General features: G+C 46.9%; 1 protein-coding gene across 2 annotated transcripts; it reads right to left on the bottom strand.

The window, feature by feature from the left end:
• Positions 1 to 120: 120 nt before the first annotated feature.
• LOC136641500 (C-type lectin domain family 2 member B-like) lies at positions 121 to 15,624 on the bottom strand. Of its 2 annotated transcripts, XM_066617329.1 has the most exons (8): positions 15,587 to 15,624; positions 9,976 to 10,091; positions 6,794 to 6,952; positions 5,648 to 5,806; positions 5,408 to 5,491; positions 5,018 to 5,208; positions 3,493 to 3,590; positions 121 to 965 (listed from the first exon to the last, which is right to left on the bottom strand). In XM_066617329.1, the coding sequence occupies exons 2-8, from the start codon at positions 10,010 to 10,012 to the stop codon at positions 842 to 844; spliced, it is 852 nt and encodes a 283-aa protein (XP_066473426.1). In that variant the 5' UTR covers positions 10,013 to 10,091; positions 15,587 to 15,624; the 3' UTR covers positions 121 to 841. The 2 variants fall into 2 exon arrangements, with proteins under 2 accessions (XP_066473426.1, XP_066473427.1); XM_066617330.1 differs by lacking the exons at positions 9,976 to 10,091; positions 15,587 to 15,624 and adding an exon at positions 9,360 to 9,427.
• Between the last annotated feature and the right edge of the window lie 8,493 nt (positions 15,625 to 24,117).

The following is a 24,117-nucleotide window of genomic DNA, read 5'->3' on the forward strand; positions in this document are numbered from 1 at the left end:
GGAATTGTGCGCCTGTGCATAAAAAGACATTTAGAGGAAAGATCAAGAGCAGAGAAATTCAATATTCCTAAATTCCAAGACATTTAGAACTCTTTAAAAGATACAATTTCATTTATTTTTTTGAAGACTTAATATCATCTTTCTACTGTACAGGAATTTAAGACAGCTCACACTCAGATACAGTAACACAACCATACCAACAAATCACAACCAATACGCAATACAACAATGAATAGCAGCCAACAAAAGAGAGCCAAAGAGGATAGATCAATGAAAAGCAGGATGAAATAAAGAGCCTGGGTATCTGGTAGTCATTGCTAGAGTTTCTTGTACATCTTTTTTAGACTGTGAGCCCTTTTGGGACAGGGAGCCATTTGATTCTGTCAGTAAAATGCTGTGAACTTTTGTTGAAAAGTGGCACACTGTATAAATATCATTAACATACAGACAGCCTGTGCAGAAGGATTAGTGGGGCTGTGATATGGACACAGTCCCTAGTTCCCATAAGAATCCTAGCAGCTGCGTTCAGTCCTCATTGAAGTTCCTAGGCTTAAGAGGGGGCACCAATAGGCCCATCTAGATGTTGCCAGTGCACTGATAACCCTAACCTCAGGCCAGCTTATTCCAGGGAAGTGCAACTCCATCAGGAACAAGGTGACAATTCATAGCCCAGGTCTTTATTGCAGAGCATCATGCTACTGCCTTTGTTATTCTCCTTGCATTGCAACAATATGAAAAATACAAACCTATCTTTTATATACAATATTTTGCATTATGTTTAAACCTGCTGCACCTGCTTCCACACACAGATGGTTTCAGGTTACAAGTCTGCTGACCCATTTCAATTCATACATGTAGTAGGTTTGCTGCAGATCCAAGGTAGTTCTGTAAGACAGCCCGAGGAGAAGGCTTTGACTTCACCGTCGATATACACACAGTTTCCTCCTCCGCCAATTACCACTAGCCTGCAAGACAAATACCATGTAGCTGGATCCAAGCAAGATACTTTTTTTTTTTCAAAACAACATTATCTTGACAACCTGAAAGAATACACTCAATAATAATTCAAGTAGAGAGTGTGCCACAGTGAAAATGTTACATGCAATCTGGTTATCAATTCCGTTTTTCCAGGGATAAATCCATAGGCAAGATCCTAAACAGATGTGTTCATAGAAAGAGGGAAGTCTAGATCTAAGATATGCTTTCCATATGCATCCAGTATGTGAGTATTTCTGAATGTCAGCTCACCAGCATGGAATACTGTGCCAAGATTGGTCTGAGCCAAACATTTATAGGGAAGACAAATCCTCAGCAAGCAAGGCAAATTATATAGTTTTCTTAGTATATGGCAATAGCAATTTCAGAGGATGTAGTCTGCACACTTTTCAGAAACGTGAGCACTGTGGGGTGTGCAATGTAATGAAGATGTCACTAAACAGCAGAGAAGGAAGTTCCAGAAGCTAAAACAGTAACCTCGGCTAAAGGGCTGCTTTGACACATGGAAAAAGAGTTTACTGGGTTTGCAGCAGAAACCACAGAAACAAGGAAGCATTAAGAAGCTTTTGTTGAAAGAAAAGCATCGGACTAAGTCAGGAACATTAAGTATAAGTATTATGAGAAACAGACATATGATTCTTTAAATTTTCTCAGTCTAGTACAAACAAGGGGAGAAAAAACTGGCAAAGAAATAAGGCTCTGGGTTTCCAAATCTTGAAACCAGTCACAGAAATAAGCTTTGTTAAAAAAAAAAAAAAACACTTGAAAAAGGCAAACAGTGTCAAAATGTAGTTCATTTGCTAGAGTTTCCTGTTGCTTCTATGAGAGTCGTGCAATGGTTCAAGCCACTGCAGGTAGTGTGGGTGAACTAACCAAGGCTGTGAACGCTCTGATATAACTGCAGCCATGACAAAAATGTAGTTCACCACACCCTAATTCTGCCTGGAGTTTCCAGGAGAGGACACCACCAAATCATCCAAGACAGATGTAGAACATTCTGCTAGTCAACACAGGAAACCCACAAAAAGGAAACCGTACAGGTTATCAGGGGGTCACTGCTTGCTGGCTTTATATATATATTTTTCTTCATTGGGGGTGCAAGGGTAAGTAGAATGTCAGAAGCAGGGAAGTGGCAGTTAGATGCAAGTATCTTGTGTGCTCCCTAAGGCATCTGGTGGGCCGGTGTGAGACGCAGGAAGCTGGACTAGATGGGTCCTGGACCTGATCCAGCATTGCTTTTCTTATTTGTCCAGTGTCCCCCACGCCACACATGCACACAATCTGCCCCTAAGAATACTCCCGTTACAAAATAGGAAAAGTTGTCTCCAGCTCGGTATCTGCTTTTACCATTATCCTAACATTGCTGTGGTCTAATGATTCTTTAATCATTAACCTCTGCTAACTGAGTAAGAGGCACTTTTTCAAGTGGGTGCTCTTCTTTTTTTAGCAGGGGGAGAGTAACTGGCCCACCTCACCCCAGCAGTGTCTTTTCTAGTGGCTGTCTGCTGGTGTTCTTTTGCATCTTTTTAGATTGTGAGGCCTTTTGGGACAGGGAGCCATTTAGTTATTTGATTTCTCTGTAAACCGCTTTGTGAACTTTTTGTTGAAAAGCGGTATATAAATACTGTTGTTGTTGTTGTTGTTGTTATTATTATTATAATTCCCTGGTTAAAAGGCTCTCAGACAGTAGAATTAGGAAGGCACTCTACCTGAAGCTTTGAGATCCACTGCCATTCAGAGGAGAAAGGGCTTGGAACAGAGGCACCAGTACTCTAATTCGGTGCAAGGCAGTTTCAGATGTTCAAGGCTGCAGTCCTATGCCCAGTTATGCAAGAGAAATCCCTATTCATTTCCATTAGATTTACTCCTAAGTAAATATGCATTAGAATAAAATTTCATTAAAACTCCCTGACAACTGGGTTTGAAAAGTGTTTTAATACCAACTCAAGAGGCAGATTTTAGTTCCCCCCCCCCAAAAAAAAGGGGGGACGACAAACTTACTTTTCTCTCCTCTTGTCTGCCAGATTATACAAAAACAGAGACAAAATGGTCCCCCCCCCCAGTGGTTCAGGATAAGATGCATTGACAAACTGGGACTATTGGTTGCTACCTGGGACCCAAAGAAATTGACCCCAAAAGCCACCTTGAATCTGGCAGTGGTTAAGACTCTACTGTTTCATGAGTGAGACTGTGCCAGTGCTGGACAGTTCTCCAGACTGAAAACACCTTTTCTGTGTAGTTGAAATCTGCTTCCCTATAGTTTTACTCCATTGGTTCTGTCCTGCCCTCAGCAGCCAGAGAGGAAGTCCTCCCCTTCTTCTGTCAGATAACCTTTCAGATACTTGTAGACTGTTCTGTCTCTCCTTTGTCATCTCTTCTCCAGGCTCGGCAGATCAAGCTCTTGCAACCATTCACCACCATTTGCTGACCATTATTGGGGGGGGGGGACAGGATGGCACAGACAGACCTCAACTAGTGAGAAAGCAAAGGACTCACGTTGAATTGTCTCCATTTGGCCACTTCCAGGCATGGCCTGACTGTCTCCTGAGTCCAATCCAATAACAGTCTTCACTTTTGAAATGGCCCACAAAATCCTTAAAGAGTGGAAGAATCACAGGTCACAAACCAACAGTCTTGAAAACGAACACCCAGGAACATGTGTTAGATAAAAAATAAAGGCAGCAATTAATACAGTTGAACTGAGACCTCACGTAGAGGGTTTATTTACAAGTTGACCCCTCCTTCCCTCACAGACAGGCACATCTTCTTTGCTGGTACCATGATGCTTCTCCATGGAATGACTTCAGCTGCAGTCCTATATACACTTACTTGGGAACCTACCAAATGTAGGTAGCAAACCTACCACTTGCTTTTAGGCAAGTGTGCACAGGACCTTGTTGCAAGATAACCATATTGTGCACATGATTTGCTTGGTATGTCAAGAAGTGCTTAAAACAGTTTATACTAGCCATTCTTGTCCTGAAATTTACATATTCCCCCTCCACCCACACCTTACTTTTCTCCCTAACAAATTCTGGTGGCATCTCTGAGGTTAAACATTTTATCTGGAACTTCACAATTGGAAAGCAGGTGGTGGTGATGGAATTTGGAGTAGAAGAACAGCTGGCAAGGAAGTGCCTGCAGTTCCACAGTCCAGAAGCCACTCAGCTCTTTGAAATATGGTCACAACTCCATCGACAGGTCTGAAGACTCAGACATGGTGGTTCTAAAAGCACCACAACTTCAGGAGTGGAGAATTAGAACAGGGAAGAGGCAGGCAGGGGTATACTTCTTCAAGCCCCATATACTTCCCCTCAAGTTGCCTTTCCTCCTGCAAGTGTGCACATGTCCAGATGCGAGTTTTCCAGCCACCCTATAATTACTGCATTGAAATTCAGAATATAGATTAATATAAATAAATGTTTATCAGTAAACATGTATCTGGGGGAGAGAAAACTTGAGGAGAATGGCTGGCAGGAAAAGGGCTAAGTTAGTGGTTCCCAAAACCGCACCATGGTACCTTATGGCACTGCTGTGCACCCACAGGGGCACCACGGCATGTCCGCAGTGGCCTCTTACCGGCTGTCCCAGGTACTGCCATATTAGATTGTGCAAAATCTTGGGTGATTCCAAGGTCTTGCAAGGTTTGGTAACCACCATTTTGGATCTTGCAAGATCTTTTGTACAATCCAAGATGGTGGTGCCCAGCTGAGGCTGTGGGGGCATTGTGACCCTGGTAAGTCTGGGCTAAGTATACCTCCACACCACTTCTCTAAATCATCATCACCCCCCACCCCACTCCCGAATTTGCTTCCCTCTTAAAAGACTTTGAGTGCTGTTACAAACATCTTGGCAGACAACATCTTGAATGCCCTTTGGGGCAGAAAAGCTGGATATATTTATCAATCCATATATAAGGAGTTAGTCTCATACAGATATCATGAATGTCAACAGGCTGCCTAAAAACACAGCACGACTAACTGAGCTGCAGTATTCCTTGCCCAAAGGAGACATCTCTCACCTTCTCTCCATCGTCAATCCTAGCTAGGGAAGCATTGTATGAAGAACAATAATTCTGGCTGAAGTCCCAACTCCGTTTTTCCCTTGAGAAATAGTAGCACTTTCCCTCATATCCAATCCAATGGCGTGGGCATGGAAGAGCGTAGTGTGCAGGCGAGGCTAATTCACAGTTTGATTGCTTGGGTGTTTCAACTTTTCACAGAACAGAGAAAGGAACCAAGAATTACAAGGCGTCCTGCCCAAACCCACCCCTTTTGGGATGGGACAGGGGTTGGTTTAGAATACATTCATGGGTCAGAGCATGACCTACATTTCTTAGTGGGTTCAGGGTAGATAAGAATACTTGGCAACAGGTGAACTGTAAGAAAACATTCACATTTGGACAACTTACCACATGCAAGGATCACAACAACACTAAGGAGCACCACAATGATCAAATCTTTCACAGACAGATATTTCTGGAACTTCATGAAGGCTAGAAGCCAAGAAGAGATAACAGACAAACTCAGAAGAGTTTACAAGCCTGATCCAGCAAAGCACTGGGAGAATTCAGAGTTAACATCTGCATGGGCTACTACAATTCAGATAAGGGTACTGGCTGTAAAATACAGGACATGGAACCTTTACACACCTTCATGAGAGCACAGATGCAGAGAGTCTTGGAGTGACACACAACACCTGGGCCAAGAAGATGTGGAGTTTCTCCAGATTTCTCTCTTGTAAGGAGACGGTGTGGATGGCTGTAGCTTAACTTCTTCATTAGGTGGAGCCATAACTTTTCCTGCAGGGGCTTCAAGGAAGTGAAAAGGAGGGGGGGAAAGTGTATTTCCTCACAGCCACCAGAAATACAGCTCAATTAAGAACATATACAAAAAAAAACACACTAACTAGCTTGAAATGAACACCTGCCTTCCCCTTGCACTCTCTGGATTGGAAAAGGAAGAAGGACCTGAGAGGAAGAGGAAATATGTAGGAGCAGAGTGCTTAGCAGGTATATTGGAGAATGGGAGGTTGGCATATTACCAGGAAAGGGGAGGCAGCATTTGACATGCTGCCTCAGGTGGTTTGGGTTTTTTAACTGTAAGAACTCAGAATCATAGAGTTGGAAGGGGCCTAATAGGTCATCTAGTCCAACCTCCTGCCTTAGGCAGAAAACCTAAGGCAGGATGTAAGGCAACTTTGTATTGTTTACCCCCTCAATGATTTTTAAAAATTCAGCCTTTAGTAATTTGCTCACAGTGTTTGGTAGGGAGCTGCACAGTTATAGACACCACACTGATGACAACCAGAAAGGAAGAACACCCATGCCACAGACTATAATCTGCAGCCCTAGATTTATCGGCCCCCTGCCCACCCCACCCGACAGAGGTGCTGCCCCGCTGAGAGGAAGACATGAGGCCATCTTTTGTGTTGTTACCAATTTCTCCCACAGCTTACTGCTGTTGCTTCAGACACAGCTGCATGGATCACTTGGTGATAGTTGGGGCAATACAACATCTGGGGAGGTACCAACTTTCACTGATTTCATTTACGAAAGGTTCCTGCACCTATTCTTATAGTAAGCTGTCATTCTTTAAGCAGAGCAGATATTTGAAAAAGCAGAAACCTCTGGCACCCCTTCCCTAAGAGACCAACTTTTGAGTAAGTGTTTACAAGCCTGACCCAGCAAAGCACTGGGAAAATTCAGGGTTAACAGCTGCATGAGCCACTACAATTCAGATAAGGACTGCTCTGTGTTGCAGCATGTACTGGCCAAAGAAATAGAATTTTGACACACCTTCAGGAGAGCCCAGATGCCGAGTGTCTTGGAACAACACACAGCAGCTGGGGCAAGAAGATGTGGGGTTTCTCTGGGTTTTTCTCTTGTAGGGGGATGGTGTGGATGGCTGCAGCTGAACTTCTTCATTTTGTGGAGCCATAACTTTTCCTGCAGGGACTTCAAAGAAGGGAAGAGAAAAAAATGTATTTCCTCACAACCACCAGAAATATAGGTCAATTAAGAACAGTTACTCAATTGCAATTAAATTCTCGCATACGTGGGAATATGAAGTTACTTATGCAAAAAAAATTAACCAATTTAGAATGAACATCTTCCTTAAATAAATAAGGATCTTGCATAAAACAGATTGATTTATAGACGTTATACAAAAGCAAGGTTCAGCAGAAAATTACAGGTGTGCCCTGGTATCTGCAGATTCAGCATCCGTGGTTTCAGTTACCTGCAGTTCCATGGATACCAGGGATGCACTTTAACAAAGAGACAGAAAAAAAACTTAAAATACTTGTGCCTACCCTTGCACAGAAAAACCATTTTGTTTGAAGGGCTTCAGGCAGTCTTCTCTGCTGCCTGCAGCTTCTTCCTGGCCACACAAGTATCCCCCCTTCACTCAGTGTTGCCCCAAAATGCATTGCAAGCTTTTTCCAGTTTTTAGCTTTTTTCTTTACTTTCCCTTCCTTTTTGATGTGTGTCCCCAATATCGGTTAATTCACAGTATCTGTGGGGGATGGGTGGGTCCAGAACAGAGCTCTTGTGGATACAGGGCTACAACTGTACAACCACCACAAACTCAGATATTTGGAGGATTTCATCAGGGCTGGCCCATCTACGAGGCCAACTGAAGCAGTCGCCTCAGGCAGAAGATTGGTAGGGGGGCACTCACTGGTCTGCCTGCTTGCCTCCACTGCTCCTCCTTCCCCTTGCTCTCCCTGGATTGGAAAAAGGTAGAGGGGAAATAAGAGAAGCAGAGTGCTTAGCTAAGGTGACTGGGAGACTGGTACAGGCATGCCCCCATATCCGTGAGGGTTCTGCTCCAGAACCCTTCATGGATATTTGAATCTGCAGATATGAGATGTCTTATCCTCCGGAGTTTGGAGGATAACTCCATCCTCTGGAGTTTGGGGAGTTGAACTCCAGAAGGTTAGCTGAGCCCAGCAGAGGCCATGGACAGACATCTGCGGCCTCTGTTGGGCTCAGACTGAGCTTTACAATGAAAAAAATGTCACTTCTGGTTCTCAGAAAAAACCTCTTCTGGGCTCAGAGAACCTTCCAGAGGTGAGGGGAACAGAGCTTGCCTCTGGAGGTGGCACACGCTAGTGGGGCTGCAGACCTGAACCGCAGATAAGTGAATCTGCGGATATAGGAACTGCAGATACTGCCCCCCACCCCGTATATCATCAGTAAAGGACAGGCAGCATTTGGCATGCTGCCTCAGGCATCAGGTGGTTTGGGGCTTTTTAATCATATAAACTCAGGATTTTAAGGCAACTTTGTATTGTTGCCCCTCAATGAGTTTTTGAAATTCAGCTTTTAGTAATTTGCTAACAGCATTTGGTAGGGTGCTTGAAGGTTAGGGACACCATGTTGACAAACATTTGGAAATAACACATATGCCACAGACTACATTCATCTGTAGCCTTTTCCCTGCCCACCTTGCCCAACAGAGGCACTGAACTGCAGAGAGGAAAACAGGAGGCCGTCTTCCGTGTTGTTACCAATTTCTCACACCCTTCACTGCTGCTGCTTCAGACATTGCTACATAGATCACTTGACAGGAGTTGGGGCAGTACTTCCTCTGGGGTAGGTACCGGCTTTTACTGATTTCATTTATTCAGGGTTCCCCTACCTGGTTGGCAACCTTCAGTCTCGAAAGACTGGTAGAAGCCTACAGCACCTGGTATTCCCAAGTGGTCTCCCATCTAAGTACTAACCAGGCCTGACCCTGCTTAGCTTCTAAGACCAGTCAAGATCAGGCATCTCCCCTACCTATTCTTACAGTAAGCTGTCATTCTTCAAGAAAAAGCTGATTTTTGAAACAGGAGAAACCTCTGGCACCTCCTCCCAAAGAGACCAACTTTTAAGTGTTCCTGGCTACAGCTTGAAATGGCACACTATGACTTGAGACAGCCTTCTCTGCAGTTGTGTCCAGACTCTGGAACTCTTTTCTTAAGGAGACAAAAGGGGACATTTTTGGCACCTGCAGCATGTGCGCAGCTGGCCAAATGTGTGGTGTGTGTTGGCTGCAGCCCCCCTACCTTCTTGGAGACCATCCTAATTGGCGTGGTGCAAGAGGTGGTGCCAGAGAGGCTCCTTCTCTCCCAGAGGGATCAGCACCCAGACCACGGGAGGGGGGGGCGGGGGAGGCAAAGCAGAAAGTCTGAAATGGGTGGAGTCCTGACAACCTTTTAATTTCCTTTGTGCAGTTAAGAATGAGGATGGCAGTCAGGTAAAGTCTGAGGGCCACATAGGGGCAACCAGACCCAAGGAGAAAGACTCCAACCCGATGGCTCAGAGGAGGACCAGGGTGTGACCCAATCCCCCTCTCCCAGACGGCTCTAAGGCTCACCTGGAGGGTAGAGAAAGTCCCTGTACTGCTCTGAGGTCCCACTGGAGGGTAGAGAAACTCACTGTATAAGCTGCCAGCTGAGGATGGGCACTCTCCCTCTCTGAAAGCTCCAAAAGCCCCCATTGATAATGATCTGGCACAACACAGGAAAGGAACTCACATAAATTTGGGGGCAAAAAATGAAGTACTTTAAAACAGTTTTTACACAGTACACAGTTTTATAATCTACAATGTTCTTCGCTAGTTAAACAAACCCCAACAACCGCAAAACTAATTTAAGGGCATCCATTTGCAGTCAGTACTTCTCTTTTCTATAAATATAGATAGTTGCAGGAAATCATTACGTTACAGACACCACTCTGGGAAAGAATATATGCACAGCTAGACTTGTCATAGGAAGCTGCCTTATGCCGAGAGGTGTTTGTTTGCAGTGAGTAAGATAGGATGTAATCCTAAGTCTTACTGAACACAATGGGCTTACTTCTGAGTAAATAAAACCATTTTTAAACACCTGTACACAAGTCATATCCTTGGTGCATCTATGTCAGTACAGTATTGTCAATACAGACCAGATGATTATTTTCAGATATGTTTCAGAGGAATTGTCCCGTCCTACCTAGGGATAGCAGGGATGGATCCTGATCTGCCTGCATGCTGTCACTGCTCTTCTGTTCTTGCAAATATTCAGGTTTGGTGTAGCTTTTTGCCCAGAATCACTAGATCCACAAATACCTGTGAGGAATAATTATAATTGTTTTGAATATTTATACACACCACTTTTCACCAAAAAGCTGTCAAAGCAGTTTACATAGTTAAGAAATAAGATGCTTCTCTATCCTGGAGTCCACAAAATAAATAACCTTTACAGGTGCTACAGGTACAATCTGTCATTTTTGTTGCTACACCTTAAGTTGATTCAGAAAGGCTTTTTAAAATCATTATTTTTAAAGGGGATCACATGAAAGACACCAACACACAGCTACTGGAAGAGATGCTATATACACAGATACAGGAACAGTTGCTTTCTCTCTGCTTAATGTAAAGGAAGCCCCACTTTGGGAGGTACCTTCTTTTGCAAGAACCTCCCTAATTCTCAGCAGCACCTACCTCACAGGGTTGTTTTGTCCTCACAGCAACCCTGTGAGGAAGAAGGAACCATGTACACCACCTGAAGCACCTTGAAGAAGGGCAGTATAAAATATGAAAAACAAATTCAACCCCTCCTCAACTCACAAGACACTTTTCAAGAATAATTTTGCCATATAGAATGTGCAACAAGAAATTCATGAATTTAAATTCATGCTGAAATTCAAAAAGAGTTGGCAGCTGCAACATGAAGATCTGTACATTATGCCCACAGGGCAAGAACCAGTTCCAATCCTGTGTGGGTACCATCCAGACCAGGGCCCATGAGAGGAGGGTAAAGTACTTGGGCCCAGAGTTAAAAAGAGGCCCTAGGAGCCAAAGAAGGGGTCCCAGAAATTTCCTGGAATCTGATCTCAGAAGCTAATGGGAATACTGGGCGCTGTAGGCTTATACCAGTCTTTCGAGACTGTAGGTTGCCAACCAAACCATATTTTCCTATCTCAGGCAGACTCTAGGCCCATAGGATTCTAAGGGTGGGCGGGCACTATTTTTTCAAGGTGGGCAATTATGTCAGGTATATATACTGGTGTGCAAAATTAAATAATAAGTATGAAGAAACATCAGAGACCTATAAATGCAAGGGTAGGCAAGCTGCTGACTCAGAGTGGGCATTGCCCACCCTGGCCCCCCCTCTCGCTGCAGCCTTGCTGGACCACTGCCCGGGTGAAATGTTAGGTATGCAACTGCTGCTACCAAAAACTGTAAGTGCAGGGCCAAGGAATGCATGCATGCCACTCCTTAACATAGTGTCAGATCTGGGAGGAAACTGGCCTGCTACAGTAGCTCTTTGTATGTAGATCTGCTTGCCAAGAAGGAGTGTATAGGAGCTCAGGGACACAGATACAGGACTACAGCTGCTGTAGAAGTATGTTTTGGTGCAAACAGGACACTTCCCATTTTTGTACTAGCCTCAATACAATGATGTTCATTTTCTGCAATGATTTTCTATATTTCTAAAATTTTAGAGAGACTTAGGAGTACATTCGGCCTTCCATATTACTAAATCTAGCTGAAGAAGTTGCATGGGCAGGTAGACCTGGGCTCTGCATTGGGAAGGCCAGTAGACCTGAGCTCCAACGACCTTTCAAGCTGTCACCACCCTCCCTCTGTCCTGTTTTGCCCCCTCTCCATCCCTGCTCTGTCCACCCTTGTCATCACCCTCCCCCGCACTGTTTCATCCCCTCCCCCCTTTTGAGAAGGGGCGCAAAAGACACTTTGTACCCCCTGATAAAATTCTTCTCAGAGGCCCTGATCCAGACTCCCACTCTCCTAGGAACAGGGGCGGATCCAGTTGGGGGGGGGGTAATGATCACTACCTTAATGCCAGAGCCCAAGTCCACCAGGCAGGTAGACCTGGGCTCCACACTGAACTTTGGCCTCTGTGGCCAGTGTTCAGACTTGGGACCCCAGATATACCAGCTTCTGTGGCTAAGGTTTGCTGAACCAGTAGATCTGGGTTCCAAGTCTGCCCCAACCCTGGTCTCCTGCCCGAACTTGCAACCCATATCTACCTGCCAGGGAGACTTGGGCTCCCAGTCATGCTTGGCTGCTCCCCATCCCAGTGGGTGCCCTTCCTGCTGGTGTGACAGTCTGGGGAGGCCACACACCCATTCCCCCCCCCCATCCACCCCTGCCTGGGAATGTGAAGCATCAGACACTGCAGGCAGCTTGGCTGTTCCTGAGCTGAAACCATCCCCCCTTCTTTCGCAGGGGCTTCCCCGGTGAATCTTTGATGTCAGTAGTTCAGCACAGAACCCCAGTGGAATCCTTTGATCTTCCAGGATGGAACACGGGCGCCTCCAAGGCTCGCAGCTTCCATTCAAAGCTTGCACTGCAAGTTTCCCAACGCCCCTTCTCCGCCCCCTGCTTCAGCATTCTTCAAATGCCACCAATAGCAAGGGGCTGGCGTCAGAGCCAGCCGCAGTGGAAGGACTTTTGGTTTCGTTTGGGGTGGAGATGTTTGCCAAAGGCGCTTGCAAGAGTAGCAGACGCAACTGGAAACCAGAAGCTTCTTCCAGCATGCCCAAGATCAGTGGCGTAGCTAAAGGGGGGGGCCAAACCACTAAGTTTTGCAGGGAGCCTCAGTGCAACGTGCAAGCAGCCCCTCTCCGCCTCGCCTCCCAATGGCTCCGAAGGGAAGGCGCCGCTTGCACGCTGTGGTGAGGCTCTCTGCAAAACGTGGCGCTTTGTCCCCCCCAGCTACGCCACTGCCAAAAATAAGAGGGTTTTAAGCTCCCTTGAAATTCAGTCTCATAAAAAGAAGCTGAGCGCAGCACATACTGTAGAAGAATCTCGCAGAGCAGCCTTAGAGGTTGTTGGCAGAGGGGCTCTGGGTTCATGGCAGCTGCACCTCTTGGTGTCTTAACATTTTCCCACGCAGACAGACACACAAAAAGCTCCCGATTTCTGTGCCATTGGTGGGAAACCAGCAAGGGGGTGGTGGATCCTGTGCACAGATCTGGCATTGGAGGAAAAAGCTCATTTCCACACGCCATCCTACTCTAGGGATCCATTTCCTCAGCCCCTACTCCCTCCTCCCCCCACTAACTTTTAAAAACAAACACGCACAGTTGGACCCTCCAGAGCTGTTGCATAGTTGCTTGATGGGGCCGATTCAGACCCAGAAGGGTTGTTGTGAGGATCAAGCGCTGGGGGTCGGGGGGGGGGAGAAATCTGTTTGCTGCCCTGAGCTTCTTGAAGGCAGGGTGGGATAGACATGGTGGGTAAGAATGGATGATGGTTTGAAAACCTGCATTTGGTAAGTAGCTGCATCAGATGACCTTCCTCCCCCACAGGAAGGGCATGGCCCAAGAGCGTTGGAGGCAGGAGCAAACTTTGCACAGGAACCAGTCACCGTTACCTTTATTTAAAACACACACACACACCGGACTAAGGCTCCACACTTTCCTGAGAATAAACCCCATTGACTATAATGGGACTTACTTCTGAACAGATATGCCTAGGCTTGGGCTCTCAGGCTGCAACCCGATCCACACTTTCCTGGCAGTAAGCCCCACTGACTATAATGGGACTTACTTCTGAGTAGACATGTCTAGGCTTGAGCTCTTAGCTGCCACTGCTTGATTGCCCCCTAGCCCCATGTGTCTCTTGGCATCCAGCACCCGTCCAAGTCATTCCCCCACAGGCAGGCAGTCACTCTTTTCTCTCAGTAGGTACGTACAACTTTTCAATCAACCGTTTCCAAAGCATCCCACATCGCTAAGGATCAAGAAGGGGATTCCCTAAACACGTGGAACCCACAAACGCCTATGCTGACATTAAAAGTGGCAATATACGAGGGTGGTACAAAAGGCTTTCCTCTTCTTCCTGCTGCTCCTCTGGAAATCGTCCCAAAGATACTCTTTTTTAAACACACACACCTGCCACCAGCTACTGGAAGGGATGCAAGGGACACCAGGGTGATATAGAGTCCGTTGTCTTCCACTGGTCATCAAAGAGAACCCCACTGTGAAAGTTGCCTTCCTTTCACAAGAGCCTGTATAATCCCCCCACTCAATTCAGGTGCACATCCAAATTAAGGGTGCCCCCTTCTCAGCACACACATTCCAGCTGCAACGTACAGACACGGAAATAGGAGCCAAGAAAGCCATTCCTACCTGCCAAGATGAGGCTCGCGGTTCATTCAATGAGCCTCAAACTCATTTTCAAACTGCCCGCTAGCTCCGCCTTCTGTGTCCAACCAGAAACTCCTCTCTGCTTTCCAATTGGTCCAGTTTTCCACTAGGCGGAGGAGCTCCTGGAGAACCAATGGCTGGTTCTGCAACAGGGTGTCTCCCTTTCCAAGAAAGAATCCTTAAGCAGATTTCCTTAAGCATTTCCATAAGCAGGGTCTTGGCAACCACGTACAGTGAAGGACAGAGTGCCTGTACCTTTGACCATCCAGTGTTTCTTAAACTGTGGGTCGGGACCCAACAGGTGGGTTGTGAGCCAATTTCAGGTGGGTCCCCATTCATTTCAATCTTTTATTATTAATATATATTAGACTTGATGCCACCATGGTCTGTGACTGCATTTGGGGAAATGTTGCAGAGCTGTACTTTTAACAAGCTACTATGTATATTCTTTGAACATTGATAGTCAGTGGGACTTACTTCTGTGTAAGTGTGGGTAGTGGCATCGCTACGGGGATGTGGGTGGTGCGGGTCACACTGGGGGTGATGCGCACTGGGGGTGATGCGCACTGGGGGTGATGCGCTAAAATTGCAGTGGTTAGGAATAATCTCACCATGTCATATACGGTTGAATGCAGAATTTCCAGCAGAATGCAATGAAAAAAACGGGAGTAAAATATCTCCTTTCTATCAAAAGTTATTGCCAAAAACCCAGAAAACCACAAATGCATGGAACCCTATGGAAAGTGAAACTGGGCCATATCGTGCATTCACTCATGAGTAGGCAAACTTGCCTTAGTACATCGGAAAGGGCAGGCTGATTCCTCCAATGACACCAGAATGGTCCTGATCCAATGAATGCAGCCTCCAAAAAACACCCGAGAAGGAGGTCCCTCCCTCCAAGCTGGTGAATGTTTTGAACCAGGGGTGCTCACACTTTTTTTGGCTACTTTGAAACAAAGCAAGGCCCGGAGATCTACCAGAGTTATTTTACAATGTTCGCACCATCATAACATATAACATTTATGTGTACAATGTATGTTGGTGTACCTTGAGCCCCACTGAGTATAACAGGACTTACTCCTGAGTAGACATGCCTAGGATTAGGCTGTGAGGCTGCAATCCTAGCCACACTTACCTGGGAGTAAGCCCCATTGAATACAATGGGCCTTACTCCTGAGTAGACATGCCTAGGATTAGGCTGTGAGGCTGCAATCTTAGCCACACTTACCTGGGAGTAAGCCCCATTGAGTACAATGGGCCTTACACCTGAGTAGACATGCCTAGGATCGGGCTCGGGCTGCAGTCCACCCTTCCCTGGGAGCAAGCCCCACTGCCTACCAGGGCCCTGCCCAGGAGCAGGGCTGCAGCGGGGAGCTGAGAGCGGCGGGCAGGCGAGGAGGGGCCTGGGGGAGGAGGGCGCAGGCAGGCAGGGCAGCCGCTCCTTACCTCCTGGAGCTCGGGGAGGAGGATCTCCCTCTCGGCCCGTGTTGGATGCCATTGCTGTGGGTCCGGGCTTCGCACCTGGGAGCCGCCGCCGGTGGGGTGGCGGGCTGGGCCCAGGGCGCTGCTCCGAGACTCCCAGGCGGCGGGCGGGCAACCCCTCGCCTCATGCTCACATGGAGGAGGGGGTCGCGCTCGCTCGCTCCCGTGCCGCGCCTTCCTCTCCCCCACCGCCCTTCACGGCGTTTCCTCCCAGAGGCACCTGAAGGGGGGGTCGGCACTCCGCGATCTACTCATTTTGCCTCGCGATCTACCCGTAGATCGCGAGCCACGTATTGAGCACCCCTGTTTTGAACCCTATGGAAAGTGAAGCTAAGCCACACAGTTGTGTTTACTCGTGAGTAAGCAAACGTGCCTTGGTTCGTTGTTAGGTCAGGCAAAGGGGAAAGTGAGGCTACCAGAATGGTCCTTATCTGATGAACGTGGAGCTCAACAAATGCTGCAGAAGGCAGCCCCCCACCACTAAAAAGGATAAAAACAGAGGCTTCAGCTGATGAGATGAACTTTTCTCTTTTTCAGACATGCAAAGCCACGTGAATCCTGACCGTGATCTGGTTTAAATAGAAGTTCATTTGAACTGGGCACTGGGTAGGACTGAAAACCTTACTGTTTTTTTTGGCAGGGTGGGGGTAAGAGAAAATTCTCTTGGAACAGGGCTGGCTTCCCCTTATTTAATTATTTGTTTAACTTTACTTAATTATTTATAATTATTTATTTTAATTTGCTTGATGATGTCACTTCCAGCCATGACATCACTTTTGGTGGGTCCTGGACAGATTGTCATTCTAAAAAGTGGTTCCCAGTGCTAAAAGTTTGAGAACTGCTGCAATAAGGCGTTAGTAAGTTGACACCCCGGGGGGGGGGGGGGCTGACACCACTAGTGACCAAGATCACTAAAATCACAGTTTAGACTAGAGGAATAATACCATCATGTTATATATCAATCAATGTGTAATTTCATGCAGAATACAATGAAACAAACAGTGTTGAAATATCTAGTCTTTTGAGACTGAAGGTTGCCAACTATTACTACTATCAAAAGGTACAGCCAAAAAACCAGTGGTAGTAGGGCAATGGCACATCGCCATGCCCACCATCCGGGGTGTTGCCCTGCCCACTGCTTGGGGGTGACTCACTGGCCTCCTGCACCAGGTGACGTGAACCCTAGTGATGCCACTGAGTGTGGGTAGGATTGCAGCCTAGGATTGTTAAAAATGATCCTGCTTGATGATGTCATTTCTGGTTATGATATCACTTCTGGTGGGTCCTGACAGATTCTCATTCAAAAAAGTGGGTCCCTGTGCTAAATGTGTGAGAACCACTACAACAGAATTTTTGGCAGGTGCAGCTCAATATGGAAGGATTTAAAAGGGATTTAAAAAGCTGCACCTGCCCAACCTCCCTCTTCTATACAATGCTCAAAGGCAGGGGTGTCCAAAGTTTTTGGCAGGAGGGCCACATCATCTCTCTGACACTGTGTCGGGGGCCGGGGAAAAAAGAATTAATATACATTTAAAATTTGAATAAATTTACATAAGTTTACATAAATGAATATATTAAAGATGAACTTATATGAATGAATGAAGGTCTTGCAATAGCTCGAGGCCTATAAAAGGCCTTGCACAAAGCAAGGCTGGCTTTTCCTTTCCTTCTGCTACTGCGTCACAGACGTGAAACAACAAGCAGTGGAGGGAGCTCTCATCCCACAGCTCACACGAGAGGGCGAACAGTCGCCCTCACACTGAGAGCAGTTGCGTCGGGCCAGTGTGGGCTCCAACAAATCTCTGGAGGGCCAGAGACTCATTGGAGACTGGGGGCTCCCTGAAGGCCACATTGAGAGGCCTCAAGGGCCGCAAGTGGCCCCAGGGCCGGGGCTTGGGCACCCCTGCTCAAAGGCATTGCACCAGTTCGTGCAATGCTTGCCCTGTCCCTTTCTGGAGAAGAGAAGGGAGGCAGCGATGCAATCCCCAGGATTGGGCCGCTAAGGGAGGCAAGGGGGCATGCTTGTGACTTATTGTGAATGATGTTGGGCTGCATTAGCTGCAGGAATTGCAGAGAGCCCTCTGCAGCGCTCCCCGACTCTTGGAAGCTTCAATATAAACGGGCGCAAAGCACCTCCTGCAAAACGGAAGTGTTTTGCGCCCACTTCTGTTGTATATTCCAAGCCTCGGGGAGCGCTACGGAGGGCTGCGCAGGGCTCCCTGCAACTCTTGCAGCCTTGTGCTGCCCTACATCTGTCCAAGTAAGTCTGAAGCATCCCCCCCTTGCTCCCCTTAGCGATGCAATCCTGGGGATTGTGTTGCTGCTCTAGCCCCTCCCCCAAGAACATACTGAGGGAGTAAAGCTCCCTCAAAGTTTGAGAAACCTTGCTCAAAGGTATGCAAAGGTATAGAGTTACCAGATGTCGTCTTTTTCCAGGACATGTCCTCTTTTTTAGCCTTGTGTCCTAGAAAAGAGTTTAAATGTTCTCCTTTCCCCTATAGGCAGGCACCTGCAGGCAGCACATAGCCTTCTTGTAATTAATAAATTATATGTAATAAATTATATGTAATATAGTTTTAAATGTAATAATAAGTAATCTAGTATTCAAATGAACCACATAAAATTAATAAACAAGTGTTTTTAGCTTATATTTTGTAATTTCCTACATTTTTCTTGGATGTATATACATAAAAAGCGATATATAAATACTGTTAATAATAATAATAATGTCCTACATTTTGGGGTGCCTCATTCTCTTTTGCGGTTATGATAGCTGGTCACCCTGAAGGTATAGGCACTCTGTCCTCCATTCTATCTGGTTACTCTGTTATTCTAACATGTGACTGGGCTGGTGAAAGGTTGTGATTTTTAGCTTTTGAACATTTGACAAATTCATCCTGCGGTGTAAGCTCAAAAAGAAGCAGAGAGAGACTATCGTATATGACAGCCCTGCTGCAGCATAATCCAGTGTTGTCATGAGGTCTTCTAAGCTCATGTAAGAGGAATATTGTGAGCAGCAGATGGGTTGTGTAGTGGGAGGCCTGAACCCAGTGAGGGCCACCTGGGAGCAGGTGTGTGGAGGCCCAGCGAGTCCTGCAAGTGGCAGTTCTTGCCTGCGGGGGGAGGGAGAGGCGGAGGAGGCTCTGTGGCTGCACTGGGAGCCCCGCAAAGAAGGGCCTCCTGGACTCTCCTCCTGCAGCTGTGAGGGGGCCTGGCTGGACTGGCAGCCCCAGTGCCTGGCTCAGGACCTCCTGCAGCCCCCTGGGGGTTCTGACCCCCCCCCAGACTGCAGCCCCCCCTGCTGCGCCTGGCCCATTGAGCCATCTGTTCTCCTGAGCCAGATATCAGGGGATTGCTGGAGCCCCCATGTCAGTGCAGAGAGGCAAAGCTCCTCTCCAGCCCTCCTCCCACCCAAGACTGTGGCTGCCTTCATTGCTCGGTTAGAAAAGCGCCAGTCACCAGCAGGCTTCCATCGCCATTCTATTTACAAATGACAAAATGGCTTCCAGCCACAGAACTCAAAGGCAGCGCTAAAGAGGCTCCTGTGTTTTCTAGCCTAGAGCTCGGAAAAAAAAATAGCTTGGTGAGCCTGAGGGGAAAAAGCGCCTAGTGTTGAGAGCAGAAGAATGAACGCATTTCATTCGAAGACAGTCGACTTCTCACCATCCTGATCAGGACAAACAGCCATCAGTTATGCCAGATTCTGACCCCGTTCCCAGGCAGCACCCTGCGGCTCTGGGCTGCCAGGATCTGCGCCATCTTGCCAGGTGGTGCAGGTCCAAGCAGACCCATTGGGGCTGCTGCAGCACAACACAGGGTAAGGGGGAACCTTTCCCCTTGCTTCGGGCTGCACTGCTTTTGGCCCCACACTTAATGCCCGCTGGCCTGCCTGCTTCTAGCACAAGTTGGGATTGCGCCCTGAGTCTCCTTTCAGAGAACGTGGGAGTCTTCATTGGAGCTGGAAGTCCCAAAGATGGCAATGCAAAGTTGAGAGGGACTGTGTGAGGATGTTTTCAAATTTGGAAATCTTTTGTCCTTTCATGGAAACTGGAATTCATCCTCCCTTTGGATAGCAGTCATGGCCCAGGCAGGTCCAATGTTGCCTTTTTTCCTTTTGGCCCAGGCAGGTCCAATGTTGCCTTTTTTCCTTTTGGCCCAGGCAGGTCCAATGTTGCCTTTTTTCCTTTTGGCCCAGGCAGGTCCAATGCTGCCTTTTTTCCTTTTGGCTCAGGCAGATCCAATGTTGTCATGTCTCCTTTTTTTTTCAGGGTCCGATTTCATTCACAGAAATAGCTGTCTATTTCAGCAGTGAAGAGTGGGCTCTGCCAAGTCCACACCAAAGGTTCCTGTATCAGGCTGTCATGATGGAGAAATGTGAAAATGTGATCTTTGTAGGTAAGGAAGATCATTTGATCCTGAATTGATAGATGCCCCAGGTAGGAACCTCTGCTCCATTAGTTGGTGGCCAGGCTGCATGACCTCTGCATGGCAGCTGCTCTGCCTGATGGCCCCACACGCTCCCCCTTGTGGCAAGACCAGGTCTGGGTCTCTTGATGAGGAGGGTAGCCCCAACCTGGGGGCACGGTATCATAAATGAGCTGAAACTCCCTTGGCTGCCCTTTGGAGGAGGTGTACTTTTTTTGGAGGGCACTTCTCCCTGTGTTTGGGCTCTTGTTCTGTGTGCTCAAATATTTATTTATTTTTTTTTTTTTGTGCAGGAGCCATCTGAGAGAGAAACAGCCTAAGTACTCCTGCATAAATAGTAAAGTGGCATTGAGAGCTTGGATGGGAGCGCAGCAGGGGACAGGTCTCTGGGTAATCTGGAAGTTCCTCTCATACAGTGTACAGCAGGGCTTCTCAAACTGGGGAGTCACGATGACCCAGCCTGAGGGCCCTGGACTTTGCCCCCATAGGGGGCGGGGACAGAAGAAAGCAGTGATGTGATCCCCAGGATCGCATCGCTAAGGGGGCTGGAGGGACTGGCATGTACTTACCAGTCCCTGTTGCAGTCCCCCGGGGATGCAGGGAGCCCTGTGCTACCCTCTGCAGGGCTTCTCATGCTGTAGAAAGTGAAAATGAAGCTTTTGATTGCTCCGCTTTTACTTTCTAAGGGAGCCCTGCAAAGGGCTCTTTGCACCCCCAGGAGGCTGCAGCAGGGATTGGTAAGTACATGCAAGTTCCTGCCCTCCTCTCCTCTCCTTCCCTGCTCCCCTGCACATACTTATGGTGGTCCTCGAACTCCCTGCGAGTTTGAGAACCACTAGTGTACAGGGATGAAAAATGTCTTTCTTTGAGGAAGAGGTTGGAGTACAGACCACAGAAATAGGAAAATAGCTTCACTGCCTGTGTACTGCTGTGATAGCTCTCCTTATAGGGTCCTGGGAGTTATAGTTTGTGGAAGGCTCAGAGAAGTATCTGCAAAATATGGTCCAGTGGTTGTCTGATGAAACTCAGGCCAGAAGCATGACTTTGACACTGGACTGATGGCAGTAGGCTTGAGATCCTAGATGCAGGCCGTACTTTTATTTATTTATTTATAAAGGATTACCGCTTTTCAAAAACCCAAAGCAATGTACAACAAAACAAATACATCATCATTAAAACAGCAAAATACAAAATTAAGATAAACAATTAAAACCATTAAAAAATTTTAAAGTATAGGGAGATTTGAAAAAAAACAAGTTCACTTCATCAATGGATTACCTAAAGTGTAGGCCTAGGGACGACCAGCCAGGCTGTGGGGAGGGAAGGGAGGCTGAAGCAGTTTTTTATTTCCTGGGGACCTTAATCCACAGAATTCCAGGCTTTATTCTAGCAACGGCAGAAGCATTCTGGGTTTTCTTAAACGAAGTGATGGCTTCTCACAGGAATGATTGCAAGCAAGGCTGGACTGGCTGATGTTTCCACAAAGTCAGTGCTGGCTGGGCCAATTCAAGGCTTCTTGGAGCAAGGAGCCAGACCCAGGGCTTTGTATTGTCCCCCCCATGAGGCAGCTCGTAATTGTCAGAGTGCTTTTAATTATTTTTAATTATCAGAGCAATTATCCACTGCCCCCCCTCTATCAAATCAGGCCAGACATTTGGAAAAAGCACATTTCATGCATGACTGCACCTTGTTTACACCGGACATTTGGCCCAGTGAATAAAAGCCACATCCTTGGGAGCTTCCTAGGAAGCTTCCTAGCTTGGAACCAGGGCCGTAGCTAGGGAGGGGCCAGGGGGGTTGCTAGGGAGGGGCCAGGGGCAGGAGGTCTGGTCTGAAGGGTTGAGCCTCCATTTGCCTGAAGATAACATCCGAAGGTCGCCAGTTTGAGGCCACTGGCACCGTGCGACTTTGAAGCAGCTGAGCCGAGCTATTCCATCTGCTCTGAGCGTGGGAGGATGGAAGCCAAAATGTGCGGCCAGATCAAGAAAGAAACATCTGAATGTTGTGGTTTCTTGAAAGATAGAAACCTTCTTTCAAATCGTAAAAATCCCTACCGGGATTTAAAAATTGCCTGCCTATGTAAACCGCCTTGAATAAAGTCTAAGGAAGAAATCTGAGGACCAAGAAAGGCGGTATAGAAATACCTGTATTATTATTATTATTTTTATTTTTATTATTTTTATTTATTTATTTATTCCCCCCCAGAATTTTTTCAAAACCTATCCTCTTTTTGTCTAGTCTGGCATCAGTTGGGGATGATTTGAAGTCCTTTTTGCAACTTTTTTCATGCACAGGAGGAAAGAGGGCTTGGTGCTTCTGGCAGGGATGGGAGGGAGAGGGAGAGAGTGCATGTGTGTAAAGTGAGTAAAACAGGGTCCTGGAGGGCTCCTTGGAAGTTATGACCTCTGGTCACCTTGTCCCCATCCAGAGCACATGGAGAGCGGGCCCGGTCAAGAGAAGCTACAAGGAAGGAAGGAAGGGATTTGTACTGGCAGAGGGGGTGGGGAGGCAGCTATTTCTTCTACTGTGGAACATGCAAATTACTACAAGGTATTGCTGTGGAGGGGCACAGAGAAACATTTCTGTTTGGAGAAATCATTGTGGGGTTTTTGCCTTTCATTGCCTTTCATATATATAATGTCATTATATATATGAACATTAATATATATATTAATATTATATTATCTATTATATATTATATCTATATTATCTATTATCTATTATATATTATATCTATATTATATATTATATCTATTATTATATATATATCTAATATATATTAGAACCAAGAACTTAAGTGTGAAAAAGGTTCTAAGCAGGGGCAGATCCAGGGGAGGCCATGGGTACATACCCCCACCCCAACTGTCCTGCCAGCAGGGAAGGGCACCCACCAGGATGGAGAGCAAAATTAGGTGTCATGGAAACATCCACTGGGCAGGAGCCAAGGAGATTGGTTGGAACTGGAGCCCAGATCTACCCACCCAGCAAATACATAAGAACATAAGAACAGCCCCACTGGATCAGGCCATAGGCCCATCTAGTCCAGCTTCCTATATCTCACAGCGGCCCACCAAATGCCCCAGGGAGCACACCAGATAACAAGAGACCTCATCCTGGTGCCCTCCCTTGCATCTGGCATTCTGACATAACCCATTCCTAAAATCAGGAGGTTGCGCATACACATCATGGCTTGTACCCCATAATGGATTTTTCCTCCAGAAACTCGTCCAATCCCCTTTTTAAAGGCGTCTAGGCTAGGCGCCAGCACCACATCCTGTGGCAAGGAGTTCCATAGACCGACCACGCGCTGAGTAAAGACATATTTTCTTTTGTCTGTCCTAACCCTCCCAACACTCAATTTTAGTGGATGTCCCCTGGTTCTGGTATTATGTGAGAGTGTAAAGAACATCTCCCTATCCACTCTGTCCATCCCCTGTATAATTTTGTATGTCTCAATCATGTCCCCCCTCAAGCGTCTCTTTTCTAGGCTGAAGAGGCCCAAACGCCGTAGCTTTTCCTCATAAGGAAGGTGCCCCAGCCCCGTAATCATCTTAGTCGTTCTCTTTTGCACCTTTTCCATTTCCACTATGTCTTTTTTGAGATGCGGCGACCAGAACTGGACACAATACTCCAGGTGTGGCCTTACCATCGATTTGTACAACGGCATTATAATACTAGCCGTTTTGTTCTCAATACCCTTCCTAATGATCCCAAGCATAGAATTGGCCTTCTTCACTGCCGCCGCACATTGGTCGACACTTTCATCGACCTGTCCACCACCACCCCAAGATCTCTCTCCTGATCTGTCACAGACAGCTCAGAACCCATCAGCCTATATCTAAAGTTTTGATTTTTTGCCCCAATGTGCATGACTTTACACTTACTGACATTGAAGCGCATCTGCCATTTTGCTGCCCATTCTGCCAGTCTGGAGAGATCCTTCTGGAGCTCCTCACAATCACTTCTGGTCTTTACCACTTGGAAAAGTTTGGTGTCGTCTGCAAACTTAGCCACTTCACTGCTCAACCCTGTCTCCAGGTCATTTATGAAGAGGTTGAAAAGCACCGGTC

Source organism: Tiliqua scincoides, chromosome 2 (assembly GCF_035046505.1).
Source record: "Tiliqua scincoides isolate rTilSci1 chromosome 2, rTilSci1.hap2, whole genome shotgun sequence".
Lineage (NCBI taxonomy): Eukaryota > Metazoa > Chordata > Lepidosauria > Squamata > Scincidae > Tiliqua > Tiliqua scincoides.